The 15929-nt window shown below is 39.0% G+C and overlaps 1 protein-coding gene across 4 annotated transcripts in view; it reads left to right on the forward strand.

The window, feature by feature from the left end:
- Positions 1-15929, forward strand: part of EEFSEC (eukaryotic elongation factor, selenocysteine-tRNA specific) — a 124764-nt gene that overhangs the window by 58784 nt on the left and 50051 nt on the right. For 3 of the 4 annotated variants that reach the window (XM_053954005.1, XM_053954004.1, XM_053954006.1), the window contains exon 5: positions 7055-7696. The exons of the other annotated variant lie outside the window; for it this stretch is intronic. In XM_053954005.1, the coding sequence (XP_053809980.1) occupies positions 7055-7696 (642 nt within the window). The remainder of the gene's footprint in view (positions 1-7054; positions 7697-15929) is intronic. 4 annotated transcript variants of the gene reach the window in all.

Genomic DNA, 15929 nt, shown 5'->3' on the forward strand with positions numbered 1-15929 from the left:
GAATCATTCAATATGAAATAATTTTTTCTCCAGATGCTATATTCCTTTCCCACATGGGGGTGAGGCCATGCAGAAATAATAGAATCTAGACATATTCTAGGTCTTTCAGATAATTGTTACTAAGCCACATGATCTTGCTGGAACCCACAAACTTGGAATTATTTCTGACTCTTGGAGGTTTCTACTCTTTGTAGCTGGTCCTAACTGCTCTTGTAATGTTGACTCAGAAGAGAAAGCTCTCCACAACCTGAGCAGTGGCAGAGTTTGCATTGTGTGATTTGCTGTTCAATGATGTGTTATTGACACGTCCTGTTTTATCTCCATTTAGGCTGATTTGAAATCCTGGTTAAAATTTTGGAGCTAACTAGTTACTGCATGAACCAAAAAGGCATCTTAGAGAATCTAGAAAATACTTGGTACATTATTTCTTGAAATAAATGTTTTATTTTTATATCAATGGAGGATGTGACTTTTTATTTCTGATTTCTCATTGTTGCTCTCTTGTTCCTTCACATCCCATATGTCCTTTTAATGCTTTTGAGCAGGAGTGGTTTGCCAGATTCACTAAATGAATGGCTGCTTGCTCATCTATGGGATTTGGCTTTGCCATCCCACATAAAGCACAGGATTGAACATTCTTCATGTTTAGAAGAGAATTTAGAAAGATATCTGCTTATGTGTAAGGAGCGGTTTTATGACTGAATTGGAGCTTTGCTTCATTTCAGTTGATGTGCTTAAACACAGGCTGACTGAAAACTAAAAGTTGTTAGCCTTTGTGGTAGCCTTTCAGACAAGAGGCCAGTGTGGTTTGGTATCTTCTGAAAGCTAGATCCACCATGAGAGGTTATTAGAAGATAGAAGATGAGATACCTTATTCTGTACATGAATTTGTAGTAGATCAATAGGGAGGAAGCAACAGGTATGGGATGCATATTGGTCATGCAGTTGGGAGTTTGCTGCTCCCCTTCTGCTTATAAAGATGCCCTGCTGGATGATACTGAGGTGGTGTTTCGTGCATTTGGCACTTTGCTACAGTGTATGGCCAGCTTATACTTCTCGAAAGGACTTTTTCTTGCTAGGGTACTGATTCAGGAAGGCTTGCACTTGGTGTATTTTTAAACCTCAGGGCTGAAATGGTGCTGTCTTAATTTCAGTTCCTTTTTCTATGTAAGTTTAAAGATGCAGCTCTTAGTGACTGGGCTGTGATTTTTATCTTTAAACTTGTTGGAGTCCTCACTATTTCAAGTGGGGTCATTTTTTTATACTGCATATGCAATACCCCTTTTATAAATACTGCACTCATAATCAGTATTTTTTCTAACATATTATTGAGACTATTTTAGCTTTGCAGTTTCTCATCAGCATTACAGGGAAGCGTGGTTGCTGTATCTCATATCAGAAAGATGCACTCACAGCACTGAGAGGCAGCAGGATGGCTAAGTTTTTATCTAAAGAAGCTATGAGCAATGGCATGTGGCTGATAACTTAATGGAAGTTGGATAAATAAAGGAAAAACAGGTCTGACATATCAGTGCAAAAAGTCATTAGTGGACTTTTTTTGTATCCTGTTTTCTATTAGTCTGTAGTAAACTGCTTTGAAAATCTTAGTGGGCTTTTCCTTTGGTCTTAAAATAACAAGTTCTCATATATTGGATACATTTGTTTATCTCAAGGGCTGAACTGTTTGGGTGCTTTTGATTTCTTTTTTGTGTTTTTTAATCTGCATTTGAATACAAACTTCTTTCTCACCCTTTTTATGCCTTTTTACATAATGCTTTAGGAACATTAATGTGATTATGCAAACTAAAATTTAAAACAGGAAGCAAATCTCTGCAAATTATGTAAGATTTCAACACGTGGCTCTTGATTTATATGTTGAAATATAATCAATTCCCCTGTGCCACAAGAAAACAAAATGTGAGTGAATTTCTTAGCAAAGTTTGTGGCAGGTTTTGTAATGGTATCCATGTTCTCCATGTTTACCTACATGGTTCACATGCAGTAAAGCCTGTCACTTTAAAGTTGTACTCAATATTGTTCACTTTCTGTGTCTGAAGGCCTACTTTTCCCACTTTGAGTGGATTGCTAAAATGGAGCTTGGGTAATTTTCATGGACAATAGAAGATAGAAGTTGTTTTCCAGACAGCATTTTGAGAACTAAAAAGGGGTGCTTGAAATAAATGCAAAAAAATGCCAAGGATATTTGTCATAGCTGGTCTCAGTTACAAATTCCTGTTGCTCAGGACAGTGCTCTGAAGTATTTTACCTCATTCTGGTGCTGGAGGGGTGGACTGAGTGATCCAGCCCCAACTCCCTACTTGAAAAATCCATTGCTGTAAAGCTAAAGAAAATATATGAAAGCTTAGAACTCTGTTATAGCTTGTAGGGATCCCTTACATAGGGAAACTAGATATGCATAAGAGAAACAAATCTAATACTGGGGGTCAGTTGCACCCTTTTCAGTGCTTCTGGGTTTGTATTTTAAAGGCCAGACAAAATAAGGATGAATTTTACTTATGTACTTGAGCCTCTTGAAGAAAAAAACCCTACATTTGGAATATTTTAAACCATGGGCAAATGTCTCTGTCAGTCAGAATCAGAGTGAAATGGAATGAAATACTGTACTGATGTTCATGGTCTGCTCAGAAAACAGGAAATCAGTGATTTAAAGCTACTCTGGCTCTTGTTATTTGATACAGTGGGTGCAGACCAACTCCCTGATTCACTTCTCTTCTGGTTCCATGTCTGACCTTTTGAAGGAGATGCAACTCCAACTCACTTTGTGTGATCTAATCCACCCCCCACTCACACTCTGTGTTCTGGTCAGATTCTAGTTCCTACAAACTTATTCTCTTGGAACAGAGGTTAAGTTAGTTAAGATACTATGCTCTATGCTCCTTTGACAATTCTGTCACTGAGAACAGGAGGGGAGAAAAGAAATGGCTTTGAATATGTTCTTTCTCTGATAGGTTTATGGAAACTTCAGATACAGTAATAGAAACCAATTAGAGCCAATATAGATGGGCTGATTAAAGAGGCAGGGTACTGGATAGATCAGCATGAAGTCATGATTTTCAGTAGGTTGAGTGATGCAGTGGCATTTCCTGCTCGTGTCTGAGGACAAGCAGACCTGTGTGAAAGCCAGACCCAGCTAAAAGGAAATCAGGTGATTCTGAGAGCTCTGGGTGAGCACAGTCATGATGTACAGGGCTTCCCTCCTGGGAGAGAGTTGGAGGCAGCACAAATAACCTGCTTTGGTGGGGGGTGGGGGCAGGGGTAGGTGGAGCTCTACATGATTCTGCAAATTTTCAATGTGTTTTCAATTAGTAGGATAATGTTTTATGAAAGAGAATTAGTCAGGATCCAAGCTGTTCTTGAACTGGCATTTGAAACTGTGAAGACCATAAGCAAATGTATTAACAGGAGCTTCATTCAACACTGGAAAATACTTTTGTGTCCATACTCCACTGCAATGTTTATCTTACACATAGGAATTACAGCAGACTTTTGTCACAGGAAGTGATGCTTTGCAATTGTGTATTGTTTAATGTAGGTGAACACTGAGGAATGTGGCAGAACACAGCTGATATTCTGACACAGGCCAGCTCTGTATGCTATGGTTGAGAACTGTAAATCACAATGAAAAAAGGTTAATCATGTGAAGTGAATATTTCAAAAGTACTTGTTTCATTCTCCTTCTGATCACTGTTTATGAGCTGCATGTCAGATGCGCCTAATCATTTGAGTTAATTTAAGAGGAGAGAGTAGGCATAAGGCTGAGGAAAGTTTCATGGATGCCTAATTAAAAGCCAATATGTGTTCTGAGTATATGCACACAATTTTTTGTGTTTTCTAATCACATCTTTTAGTCTTAAATGTTATCTAAATTCTGTAAAAGATATTTCAGATTAATGCATGTAGATCATTTCTTTAATACTTTGATTCATCTGTTTAGGTGGGTAACTTCTGAAAAATAATATTATCAACTGGAATAAAGTCTTTGTGACTTCATTTAAAATAGAAAAGTAGACAGATCTCTTATGCATCTTCTGGTTCCAATTTTGTTTTGAGGAGTGATAGTGCTGGAAGATTCCTTAGTTCTTGCCTATTTATTGACCCCATCCATGGTTGTAGAAGAGGAAGGATTTATTGCCAGTATTATCACATATGAAATCACAGAAGTCTTTCAAATTTGTTTGGGCCGGTACTTTTCATACTACAGATTCATTCTTGTACTGCTTGTAATGTCTTCGAAACACTCATGTTTAGAAAACCTTGGGTTTTTTAGTTTCATTTTTCTTCTTGAAGTCCTTAAATGTTACTTGTATCACCATTGATGCAACTATAGAATGATTGAAACTGGAGAGGGAGGGGTAGTGGATGAAAGAAGGAAGGGTTTGGGAAAGGTTTGATTCAAGCCCCTCTACTTCCAGCCTTTAAAAATACAATCTTGGAAGTTAATAGAAAGGTGGAGGTAAGTGCTAAATTGTTTCTCTCCAATGTATCTGTATGGTTAGTATTGTTGAGGATGTTTAGCTAAAGGAGTAACGAATGTTTGTGTTCCAAAATGCTTGAAACTGAAACTACCAAGTGTTTACAAGGGCCTTTTAAGTCTGTTTTGACACTAGTTAATATCTTGACAAACTACTTTAGTTCAGGCATTTTTAGTGAGGGTTTTTTCTCTTACATGAACATACCTCTTGATCTCCTTCTCATAATATTTTGTGGATTCTTCAAGAATTCACAGGCATTGATGTGGCATTTGATTTGAAAAATGTTGTAATAATAACATTATAATCTGTAACAGGGTGTTTCTTTTGGTTTTGGTTAGCAGCCAGAGGATCAGGGAACCCAAACAATATTAGTAGTGGTGAAGCTCATGGGTATTGTTATTTGTATAATTATGATTTCCAAAAGGAATACAAGTTTTGTGTTATTCTCCAGGAGGCATGTAACTGCTAGATTGTCTTTTTTTTTTAAACAGCTTTCTATATATTGCCTGTGACCATTTATTGCTGACTTATTTGGAGACCTCCTTATATTTCAGAAGGTTTTAGTTCAGCCAATAGACTTTTCATCTGCTCTTCTGTTTTGATCTACGTTTCTGCAATTTGTTCCCCTCTGGGTGATGTTGGAAATAGGCATAGACAGATTATCTGGAGCCAAGTGAGATGTCCTCCATACAGGCCAGCAGGATTTGTGGAAAAGAAGAATGTGAAAAACTTCATTTTGTTTCCACTTATACATCGCAGCTACCATGCAGAAAAAAGCTGGTATTTTCAGTATTATGAATTACTGAGTAAATAGCTTTGTGATGAAAATAATTAAGTTCCCTAGACTGTTCTGAATTGTCCAGCCTAAATGCTGTGCTCTGAAGCTCTGTGACATCTGAGGATGAAGCCCAGCTCTGCTGAGTCCAGTCCTTTGGTTTGGAATTCTCTTCATCAGTGCTTGCATATTTTGGTTTTTTATTTTCAGGAGTTAAAAGATAAATGGGTGGGCTGGGATTAGAAGATGGCTACTAAGAGACATGCAGTGATTGGAGATTGATTTGAGAATAGTTCCAGCTGAGTAAGAATGTAAAAGCTTGAATGCTGAGAGTTGCACAGTAGCATTTGGCATGAACCTTTTTGATAGCTGTAGAATTGATGATAAGTAAAGGGAGATAGAAGAAGAAATGCTGAGTTGAGATCTGTCCTAGCAATGTTGTTGTTCTGTACACATTCACAGAATAATCTATTGCATGTAGATAAAAGCCTACTAAAAAAAGTATCTCCGGAATTGAGCATTCTCATGAAGAGTTCTGTTCTTGGATCTGAGTGTTGAGGTTTCAGCCCTTCAAAAATGCTGTGTATAACTTTTCTGTACTAAGGACTCTTGTCCAATAATAATATTTATTTAGGAGATTTTTTTTTTTTACCAAAGATATCATTTCAGTATTAAAAGATATCTCATGTAGGGACTTGAAGCAGAGTGGTTACCTATCCAGGCATCCAGCATTAGTAGGAATGCAACAGGTGGCACCATAAACATATTACCTGAAAAAACTTTTGGTTACATTCAACTTGAGGGGATGGGGGTACTTATTAAGGGTGAAGGTTTGCTGAACTGAAAAAGAAAAAAGCCAAAAATGAATCCTTGTTAAACTAAACGAGTTTAGTCTGATCAAGCTGAGCCTAGACTGCTTTTTAAAAGCTTATTTCATTCTTCTCCTCTCCTTGAAATAAGTAATACAATAGCAAGCTCATTAAGGCCAAAATTTGATAGCATCTAGGAAATTTTAGTATAAGTAATGATTGGTGTTTCAGTTTTCCTACAATATTCCTGAGATCTGGAACCCCACATTTTAGTGACAGCAGTGCTAGCTGTATGTTCATGAGCATTCAAATCTTCCTAAGAAAGCTTTGAGGATTTTCTTTTTTAGTCTATGGAATACTATAGACTAGGAAGGGGTGGGCTTTTGTGTTACTGATTATTTTGTAGTGATGGTTCATGAGAATTCATTGTGCTTAGTGCTGTGCAAATACACTTTTTTTTTGCTCTGCACATTTTACAGTTTATTCAACCATGTCAAAGAACTGTGTGAAAGGATTTTCATGGAAGGGATGGGAAAGCAGACACATAGACCCATGCATGAATGGGTACTGTAGTGCTATACTTTTGATGCTGCAGATGCTTGAGGGAGTATATTTAAGCTATTCCATGGTGTGGGTATATCTGATTATTTGCAGATAGTATTGTGGGTATGGCAGCACAGGTGATGTAAATATCAACAATTGTGGTCATGATAATTTTCAGTCTCATGAACAGAATAAGCTAGGAGGCTCAAATATGTGGTAATTTTAAGTGATGGAGTTCTCAGACTGTTGGCCTTCTACTTTTTGAGTTGTGGACTCTTCTAGAAGGTCAGTTGTTTTACAAGACAGCAGGGTGTCATGTGTGGCTGATAGATCACAGTATAAGCAGATACCATGTGACATAAGCATATGAGTGCTTATGATGCACTCATGTGCAATTAATTGTTTCATTCTTTTTGTTCCCCTTTCATCCACAGGTGACAAAGAGGGTCAAGTCCATGCAGATGTTCCATACTCCTGTGACTTATGCAATGCAGGGTGACAGAGTAGGTGTCTGTGTGACCCAGTTTGATCCCAAACTGCTGGAACGAGGCCTAATTTGCACCCCAGATTCACTTCACACCATCCACGCTGCCATAATTTCCTTGAAGAAAATTCAGTATTTTCGAGGATCTCTTCAGACTAAGGCCAAGTTCCACATCACAGTTGGTCATGAGACAGTTATGGGAAGAGTGATGTTTTTCAGTCCAGCCCCTGCTAACTTCAATGAAGAAATTCAAGAAAATGTTTTTGATTTTGAAAAAGATTATCTTTATCAAGAGCAATATTTGTCCAAGGACTCAGTTTCTTCAGAGGAGAACAAAGAAAATGACCAGGCAGGAGAAGTCCAGCTCCCAAAACAACAGTGGGCTTTGCTGGAGTTTGAAAAACCAGTCACTTGTCCTAAACTGTGCCTTGTGATTGGCTCTAAGCTGGACACAGATATTCATGCTAATACCTGCAGGCTGGCATTCCATGGGGTGCTGCTCCAAGGCATGGAAGACAAGAACTACACAGAGACTTTCCTTCCAAAGCTGAAAGTGTACAAGCAGAAGCACAAAGAAGGACAGGTGGAAAGGGTAAGCTGCCTCTCTGTGCTATATATGGGAACTGGAAATATTTGTCTTGTACATGTTGGTGGGCTGCAGAATTGTCACTGCTATGGTCCAGAGCCCTTACACAGGTTTTTCTAATGTCTGTGTTACCCAGTGTATTACATCTGGTCTGCTTGCCAACAGAAATCACTGTTTAAAGTGACAGGTTTATTCAGTGCAATGCAGTGGTCAGTAATTTGGTGCTGTTTTTGCACTGATCCTTTCAGAGTCTGATCAGTGTGTTCCTCCCAGAGACTGGTTTCGTGCACCTTCCTAAATGACAAAACTTCCAGGTTTCCATTGATGTATTTACATCTTCAATGTACTGCAGACTGTGTAAAGACTGTGGAAAACAAAGTGACATTTGGTTAAATAACACAATAATTTTTTTTTGTATCTTTACATTTTAATAAAAATATTTATTTTAGTAGGCAAAAAGGAATTTCCTACAGGATGCCTTACGAGTGGTAACATGTTGTAGTTGGAATCAGGTTCATGACATGGTGAACTTAAGCCATGCCTAATGCATGTTATTTCTATATCACACAGGTAATAATAATTATCATCATCTGCTATAGGGTTTGTATTTGACCCATCTCAGTGTAGCAGAAAACAGATATGCTTTCTGGAGGAGTTAGCAGCTGCAGTGAAAATGAGAGGGGATTTGTTTGTACTCTGCCATTGGAATTGGAGAGATGCACTGTCTGTAGTGGCTGGTGTTCCATTGCTGGCATAGGTTTGGCCTTGGTGGTGGTTACCCTTCAGTCAGCAGTGGAGAATCACTTGTTGATACATTGCATAGTGGAATTTTTCATTATGAAGTGTTTAGGTGGAGATGTACAATGTATAAATAACTTAATTGTTTACCCCTTAGTGAACAAAGTTGATCCAAACTTCAGCATTTGTTTACTTGATATATTGGTATGACAGGTAATATTGGGTATAGAACTCTTTTAATTTTGATTTTCCTAACTCAAAACTTCATTGTTTGAACAAAATGTTTAGCATTCTTCTTTTCAAAATTCCATAAAGCTGAGTTGAGGATTGCATAATATCTCTCCTTAATTTGCTATAGGAGACTAAACACTTGGCATATGATACTATGTTTGCTATGTATAATGCAGACTCCTTGAATATTGTTTGTTTGCTTTACTAATTTAATAGTAGGAAGATCCCTGCTAGGGCATTAGTAAGGTTCTTCAAAATGCCTCACTAAATTAATTGACCAAATAGCTAATTTGTATTTCTTCCCTTTTTTCCTGAGACTTCTATTGAATTTTTAGCTCTTAAAAAAAAAGAAAATTCAAAGGAGAAACTCATATTTCAGTTCTGATTTTGGAGGCCTTTTATTTCAAAGGAATGACAGACCTATGACATTGTGTTGATTTTTTGAATGCCAGTTTTGTCACTAGAAAGGGAGGTAGTTAGGAGGGGGATGTCTCTAGCTTTCTGAATTTTTCTTTGTTTATATGAGTTATCTGAAACACCCCAAATCTGTGGGCACTCTTCACAATTTTGGTAGCAGGTGTATTGTCTCCCTTGTTTGACATGCCCAGCTGCCTTTCTCTATGGCTGATGGAGGCACTGAATTAGAACCAGGAGTCCAAAGAGTTCTGGGCTCAGAGCTGCAGAGAAGCTCTAGACCAAATATGTGTGTGTGTCATTCCTCTGGCACTCAGGAGCTTTCTGAAATCATGAAACATTTGCCTTTATTTTGGCTGAAGATTGATACGCTTGTGCAAGGCCCATGCTGCCAGGATCCAGTGAGACCTGGCTTACAATAACAATGGGAACGGGAGTTTGTGTGAGCCATGGAGACAGATGCCTTTCTCCAGCTGGGGTGAACTGGTCTCACATTCTTCATTTTTGTTCTCAGTACCTGGCATTGATCTACGGCACTTAAAAACTTGCAGAGTACCAACTGTGTGAGTTGTCTGTTGGGGTTGACAGTTTGCTGTTAGCCCTGGTCATACAATTTTAATTGGTTTTATTTAGTGTTCTTTTCAAACTGTTTGCCAGTTTATGTATTCTGCTCTTGATTTTATAAAAATCAAATCATGGAATAACATTAATAACATAATGGAATAATGTGTAAATAATTGAATAACATTAATCAATTACACATACTTTATTTTCTGACCCAAACAAAAACCAATGAACATGCTTTATTTAATATTTGACCAACAGAATAATTTATTAGGCTATGTTAGTGAACTGTTTTATCTTCCTGTGCTTTTTAAAATGTAGACCAGGGAGGTGTATTATTTTATCCTGCCTTTGTGCCACAGTATGCCCTATTTGTGTGTATGGATACTAATTGGCCCTGTAAAGGGACAACCGTCATCGCAGCTTTGTTTGTACCCACATTCTGCCTCCTGTGGTACTGCAGATACTTGGAGCTGGCATTTTCCCTATGCTTGCTGAAGGGATGATGGAGCAAACACAGCAGGAAAGGCTCATGGTGTAAAGTCCCAGGAGTACTCAGGGACTTGGAATGGTTGGTGGGAAGAGGATGGTGCCAGGTATAAAGGGCCTGCTGGGGAAGTACTTACAGCCGAGGTAGCTGCTGCTCAAGTCTGTGCTTTGCAGAGCGCAGCAGCAGGAACAATTGGGTGGTACAGAGACTTATTTTAGTACACAAAGTCACCAGCTAATAGAAAACTTGAATCAGCTGGTCCCACCCTGCTGCTGATGGATGGCTGGAGATTAGGATCGCTGAATTTAGGGTGTCTGTTCTTGGCACTGATACAGGAAAATTTCTTTCTCTGTTGAGCAAGGAAGCTCCCCCCTCCTCACCTTCCCTGGGGAGGCATAAAATAATAATAATAATAATTAAAAAATACATGTTACCTTCACAAGAAGTGAACTTTTCCTTCAGAGAATACTGCTGGGGAAAATTAGCTTCATAGCTTCCTGAAAGGCTGGGAGAGAGGGAGGCAGGGCATGTAACGTCCCTTCGTGATGGAAACATGCTTCCAGAGCTGGGATGCAGGGCAATTCCATAGTGCCCATTTGTAAAACATTGCTGCTAATCTGATGTGGGGTCTCCCAAGCCCCCCTGCTTGCTGCTGGAATTAAAATAAATTCCCTGCAGTTGAACTACCAGTTTACCCAGGAGAAATCAGGCATTTATGGTTTGGCTTTTTGTTCCTATTCTGATTACTTTCAGAACACTGATGGAATAGTAAGAACTGTAAATTCATTAAGTTTCAGCATCACAGTATTTTTCTTGTGTGCCCCTTGTGCATGGCACCCTTCTGGACTGTAAGGTTTATTTTTTTAAATAAAACAAGAATATTTATTCTCCAACATTTTTTGTCTCTCTACAAGAAAGTGTGACATTTTTCCTGTTTCACATAGAAATCAAATCCATGGAAAATATGGCATTTACTACACAGTATTTTTAAAAAATCATACTTAAGCTAGCAAACAGTCTTCAAGTAGTACAGTTTACTGAAATTTCATGCCTGAGCTTCCTGTTTTTTCTCATCAAGTGATGGAAAATGTTCTACAAAAATTCAAGTACCCTGCCATTGCATTTTTTACTGCTCACTTTTCCCTTTTGGTATCTTACTTCTCTAATGCCGGGATTGAGTGGAACACTGGGAGAGAAAGAATCAAACTTGACTGCTGTTGCTCATCATAATCTTTGTATTTACCTGTCTGCAGTGCATCCTTGTTTGTTCATCTACTGTTTTTTTTTTTTTTGAGGGGAAGGAGAGTAAGGGGGAATAAGTATTACTGTGATTTATGAAAAATTAGTATATTAGAAATTAGTGTTGTCTGAGGTGCAGCTTAGTCCATGAAATTGAAGTGCTGGGATTGCATCTTGGTTATGAAAATGTTGCATGATTCTACTGCAGTAATGGGTTTTTATCTGGTATTATACCATTTGATATTTTTGAGCTGTTACTAAAATGTGTGAATGCTCTATTTTACTTTAGACCACAAGGGTTTTTTTATGTTTAAGTATGGTGAGTTTTAAGGAAAATCAAAAAATGCTTTTCATCAGAACTAAGAAGGCGGTAGCAGAGGTTTGTATTTGCTTAATGGTTTCAAAACCAGTGTGAAATACCAGTCCAGCTTTCTCTTGCAGAGAGGACTTGAGAGAGGGGAGAACTTCAGTGGGAGGAAGTTTCTGTCAAGAGCATCTTTCGGGTGTGGTTATGTGGAGGCAGAGACTGTCGCCCTCTGGACATTTTATTTTTGCAAACCCTTGGCTGCCTGACAAATGTGCTTTCAATAGGAAAAAGCTAGGCTGGCAACAAGTGGCTTGTACTGATAAAAAGGTAAAAGAGAGTGCTATTGTGAACACCAGTGCAGCTCTAAGGAGGGTAATGTGGGAATATTGGTGGAAAAAGGGCAAAGGAGTGTGAAGGAGGTTTTGTCCCTCTGATTTGGCATTCAGTGCTGGTGGTAGATGTGGGCTTGCTGAACTGCAGCAGGTCAGCAGTTCCTGGAGTTGGAGACAAATTACAAAGCTAAACAGCAACTGTTGTCCTTGGTCTTGTGCTTCTGGAGACAGTGTTCAGCTCTTCATAATTTTGTGGGCAAAGAGACTTGTATTAATCCTAACATCATCTCTGAAATACCTTCTTTGAACTTAACCTTTATGCAGCCTTGCAGGTTAATTCCAGTCTGACTCATGAAGCAGTTACTCAGTTCCTGGAGTAAATCCTTTATATTTGTCACATTATTTGCTCTTTGGCTTCCATGAACGTACGGGTTGAGTGCAGAGAGTTTCAACTGAAAGGTGAACCGTAGGAGTGCATCATGCTTTCCTGCATGACTCAGATATTCTGCCTGTTTTGAAAATGTTTGCACGAGCAGGATTTATCTTAGGATGGTTGCCACAGAGTCCTATTGTCATGAGTACTCGTAAATCCGTAGCTCTGTGACAGAAACAAAAAGAGGAGGAAAAGTCTGTCTTGCAGTGTGAGCTGCATCTTCTGCATTTTCAGGCTTGTGTAGTGAAAAATATACATGTGTTGGCTGGAATGGTTTCCCATTGTAAGTGCAGCAGAATGCTTTCCTATCATAATCGGCTTGTCCTTTATAGAGATACTTTATCTGTGTTCCTCTGTCAATGAGATGAATTAATTCTCTCTATTCCAAAGTTTTTAATGTATCTTTCTCATTATTTGCTTGCTCTTTCAGTGTTCCTTGGTGGTAATCATGGTGCATGATGTCCTGGTTTTGTTCATAGCTACTTTGTTCACACTTTTGTGGGTTGCTGGATAGTGAGTTTTCTTCTTGTGCCCATTTTCTTGTGCCCATACCTCTCCTGGGGGCTGAGGCCATCATGTAGCCAGCATGTTTAGTTTCTAGGGATGCCTGTTGTTTAATAACAACATGTTACTAATTGTTTGCATATTAGTGTGATCTAAGTGTCCCCAAGGAGAAAACACATTGTTGCAAGAGCAAGAAGTGAAAGCAGGGTAAGTTATCAAGATCTTTATCAGCGCATCTCTTCTGAAGCCTGAAAGGAAGAGAGAAAGCTTATCTTTCACATCTTTTAAAAGTGTTGGGTTCTTTCCTCTTCTTCCAGCAGGATAGGAAGAGCTTTGTCAGAGCAAGTACATTACCTGAGTGGTCAAAGGGAAGGTCTTTGTCACCATCATTTCACAGATCTTTCTGGCCTTTCAGAAGGATAGGATTTTGTGGAGATGAGTGCCAGTAAACAGATAGAGGAACTGTGAAAAAATGGTATTAAATTTGTTGATAACCAGCAATGACCCAGACTGTCCCTTGGGGAACTAGACATTTTCAAAAGCAGCAGTTTTGAAAATGGTGAGTTTTCAAAAACTATGAGCAATGTTTGAGTGGAAACAGCACATTTAGTTGTTGAGCACACACCAAGTTTGTAGTAGCTCAGCCACACACTTAACCACACTGCTGAAGGAGTGTGCAAAGGAGGAAAAATGGACTTGCCCATGAGTGAATAGGAACATCTGATGTGATTCATTTAAGAGATGAGAGCAGTTCTGTGGTGGTTACCTTTGCTCAGGGAGGCAGTAGGTTAGTATAGGAGTACCAGAGTACTCCTATCTGGAAAGATTCCTGGGTAGTGGATCATTTATAAACAACACTGGTACTTTTTTCACTTAATCCTTTCCAGATATCTGTAACACCAGAATTTGATTTAAAGTTGTGCCTATAGACTGTTTTCAAAGTATGTGTGACAGAAATATTGTCCCTTAAATTTTCTGCTGAGTGGTTTCATGGTGCAGCTATGAATGAAGATAATTAAAATTTATCAAATTTTACTTCCATCGAACTTATTTCTAGGTACAGGATGTTTCATTGTCTTACTAGAGCTAATGTTGCATCTGCTGTTTTCTTACAGTGACAGTGCAATGCCAGGGGCATAGCAAGTAAAACCCTGCATCAGCCAGGTGCTTTCTGGGTGACTGAGGTGGGCTTTGCAGACTGATAGGGGCACAGTGTGAGTAACAAGGCCACACTGTGAAATCTGATGGAGTGCTGCCTGCACGTACAAGCAGTGACCTGGGCTGTCTGCAGAACCCTCTGGGACTCTAGCTGGGAGAAGTGGTGGATGTCACTCCATCATCTACTGTAAACATGCAGACGCCACAATTACTATTTTTCCTGCTTTGAAGTCTGAACATGAGTTTGTTTGGTTCTGCTTGGCTGCTGATGGTATGCTAAATACAGTAATAATACAGAGATGAAGGCAATCAGGTGAATAAAAGTGCACAGCACATTCACTAGTTAAAATGCACTGTTAAATAGGAGTATAAAAGATGCATTGGCTCATGTTTAGTTTTTGAGTAAAAGAGTTTGAGAAGCTTAGTGGGGGAAGCAAGAAGGGAGGGCTTACTGCCCATTAAACAGAAATACCATTTCTGCTAAACAATGGTGAGAAAAGGATGGTGATGTTTCCCAACATTTCCTAACTCAGCATATATGGATTAACATAGTACAGTAAATTGGTCATAAAAGTATACCAGGTAAGTTGCAGAATCTGCCTTCTTACCCATAGGAAGAAAAAAGTTTTGTTCACTCACCAGAAAAAGAATGGCATACTCCACGTGACGGGGTAGTAGAATTTTGCAAGTTTTGAGTAACACCTATGGTTATTATTTACATTATTAAATTTAAAATGCAGACATGCTTTTGAGTCTTGCAAGTGTGTGGACAGCTGGTCTTGATTTTTCTGAGGTTGTGTAACAGTCACCTGTGGGGGAATCAGTTTGTCAGCAAGGCAACCAATACACCGTTTTATTTATTGGATACAAAAATAAATTAAGAATGTTGCTTAGGTTGCAAAATCAAGAACTTGAAAGTTAGGAAATACCAGATTTACAGTTGCTTATGCAACATTAATTCTGTTCTCCTGTGCCTCTACCCTGTGCACTTAATAAGGCAAGGTTCCTCTGAAATTTTTTTGGATGTGGTCATGTTAAGACTATATCATGGAGCATATCAAAGAGGAACATGGATAAGACTGTATGGACATCTGGCATTTCTTAAGTGCCCAATTCTACAACTTATATTTATATAAAACCTAAGTTATTTAATTTCCTAGGTATTTTTAAAGTCAAAAGATGAAGTAAAACTAAGCCTCCTTATTGCTGAAGCATGGCCATCCCTTTACTGTGCACCTTCACTGGGGCTGCAGTTGTAAACATCCAGTGTAGCAACAGGCTTGTGTGGCTTGATAACACAAACCTTGTTAGCCAAATGGCAGAAGGAGGCTGTTACCTGATAGAGGAGGTGGCTTTGGGCAGCAGATCCACACACTGGAGTTGGAGATCCTCAGGGGAGGGGACAGACTCAGGGTATTTGAATGTCTTGAGAGGGGAATGCAAGTCTGTCAGAGACAGTTCTCTTCTTCCTCAGCATCAGTTTCTTCAGCTCTTTCCAAGCTTGTTCTGTCCTTGTTGCCTCCTTCCAGTGAGGATTTTGTAAGCCTCTGCTCTTCATTCCCCCCTGCCCTCCTCAAGCTATTTGTGGGCCGTTTCCTTTAGAAAGAAATTTAATTTACTGTGGCTATAGCTGACCTCCTGCTATGTGCCAGGTCTGTGCAATGTTCCAAATGAAACTTGTCATGTCCCACTGATGTCTCCTTTTGGATGTTTAGGATTTAAGAACCTGAGATCACCACAGTTAAAAATACTTTAAAATAGTTAAGAAATTGCCTGTGTGTTTTTAAGTCATGGAGGTACCACCAGCAATCCTCCTGGCCGCTCAGAAC

The sequence above is a fragment of the Vidua chalybeata genome, chromosome 12, assembly GCF_026979565.1.
Source record: "Vidua chalybeata isolate OUT-0048 chromosome 12, bVidCha1 merged haplotype, whole genome shotgun sequence".
Taxonomy (NCBI): domain Eukaryota; kingdom Metazoa; phylum Chordata; class Aves; order Passeriformes; family Viduidae; genus Vidua; species Vidua chalybeata.